At 45.5% G+C, this 1237-nt stretch overlaps 1 protein-coding gene across 1 annotated transcript in view; it reads right to left on the bottom strand.

Annotated features, from left to right (window-relative positions):
- Nucleotides 1–483: 483 nt before the first annotated feature.
- Nucleotides 484–1237, bottom strand: part of Rpl6 (ribosomal protein L6) — a 7332-nt gene continuing 6578 nt past the window's right edge. The window contains exons 3-4 of the mRNA XM_026784649.1: nt 853–1045; nt 484–671 (exon numbers count right to left, since the gene is read on the bottom strand). Coding sequence (XP_026640450.1) covers nt 519–671; nt 853–1045 — 346 coding nt within the window. The 3' untranslated portion in view covers nt 484–518. The remainder of the gene's footprint in view (nt 672–852; nt 1046–1237) is intronic.

Here is a 1237-nt window from a genome sequence, read left to right on the forward strand (position 1 = left end):
TGAGCCATCTCTCCAGTCCCCTCACTCCACTATTCATCCGTTGAACATGCAAGAAAAGGCAACAGAGAGCAGGGCAGTAGTGGTGGACACCTGTTAATTCCAGCACTCACGAGTGAGCTTGAGGTCAGTCAGGTTTATTACTGAGTTCCAGGACAGCCAGGGCTGTTACACTGAAAAACCCTTAATTTATTTCCCACCAAATGAGCCAAATCTGAGAGGTCCAAAGCGCAAACCACTCTTGGGCAATCCTACTTGGTAGGAAGCAAAACTATACCTACAGTTAAAGCTAGCCCTGGCTCTGTGTGTGTGTGTGCCCCAAATCCAACACCAGCTGGGGAGAGGGGCAGAGACAGCAGGATCCTGAAACTCTCTGGTTGGCCATCCTAGCATATGGGTTTCAGAGCAAGCAGAAAGGGCCAGAGGAGGACACTGGAAAACCCAAAGCACTCATCCAACATTCGAACACAAAAAGAGACACAAAGAGACACATAAAGTTGTTTAATTAGGTTGTCAGCAATTTAGAAAACCAGTTTGTGAGGATACATCCCGTTCGTCAGACAGAACTGAGAGCGCAGGTAGCCCTGCAGCTGAGGAACAGCTTTGATCTTTGGCAGAATCTGCGAGTCCACCACTTTCTGATCAGCCTTGCGCTGCTCTGTAATCTCATATTTCTAAACAGAGAAAAGGAAACATTTAAAACCATCACTCCCTTAGAAAAAGACCCACCTGTCAAGAACTGATAAAGCAAATCATACCCTCCCCCAGGGGTTTATCTACTGAGAGCAGACTAAGGACAACTGAGGTCACATTTACCATCTAGAACAATCTCAAGTCAGAATGTTACTTCCTCACCTCCTTCTCTGTGTCAAAGATCTCGCCCTCCTGATGCCTGGGCTTACGCAGCTGCTTTTTCTTGAAGTAAGCATCAGTCAGGTGTTTGGGGATTTTAACTGTGCTGATATCAACTTTTGTAGAGGTGGCGATGACAAACTTCTGATGTGTTCTTCTCAAAGGAACTCTGTTGAGAGCAAGAGGTCCTGGGGAAAATTTTTAAATCAAAGTTTGAAAACTAAGAATTAACACTCAGCCCAAATAAAAACATATAGCCATCCTCCTGAATATTAACCTTCATCAGGGAATGAAAGGAGACAGAGACCCACATTGGAGTACCGGACATAAATCTCAAGGTCCAAATCAGGAGCAGAAGGAGAGAGAGCACGAGCAAGGAACTCAGGAC

The sequence above is a fragment of the Microtus ochrogaster genome, chromosome 2, assembly GCF_000317375.1.
Source record: "Microtus ochrogaster isolate Prairie Vole_2 chromosome 2, MicOch1.0, whole genome shotgun sequence".
Lineage (NCBI taxonomy): Eukaryota > Metazoa > Chordata > Mammalia > Rodentia > Cricetidae > Microtus > Microtus ochrogaster.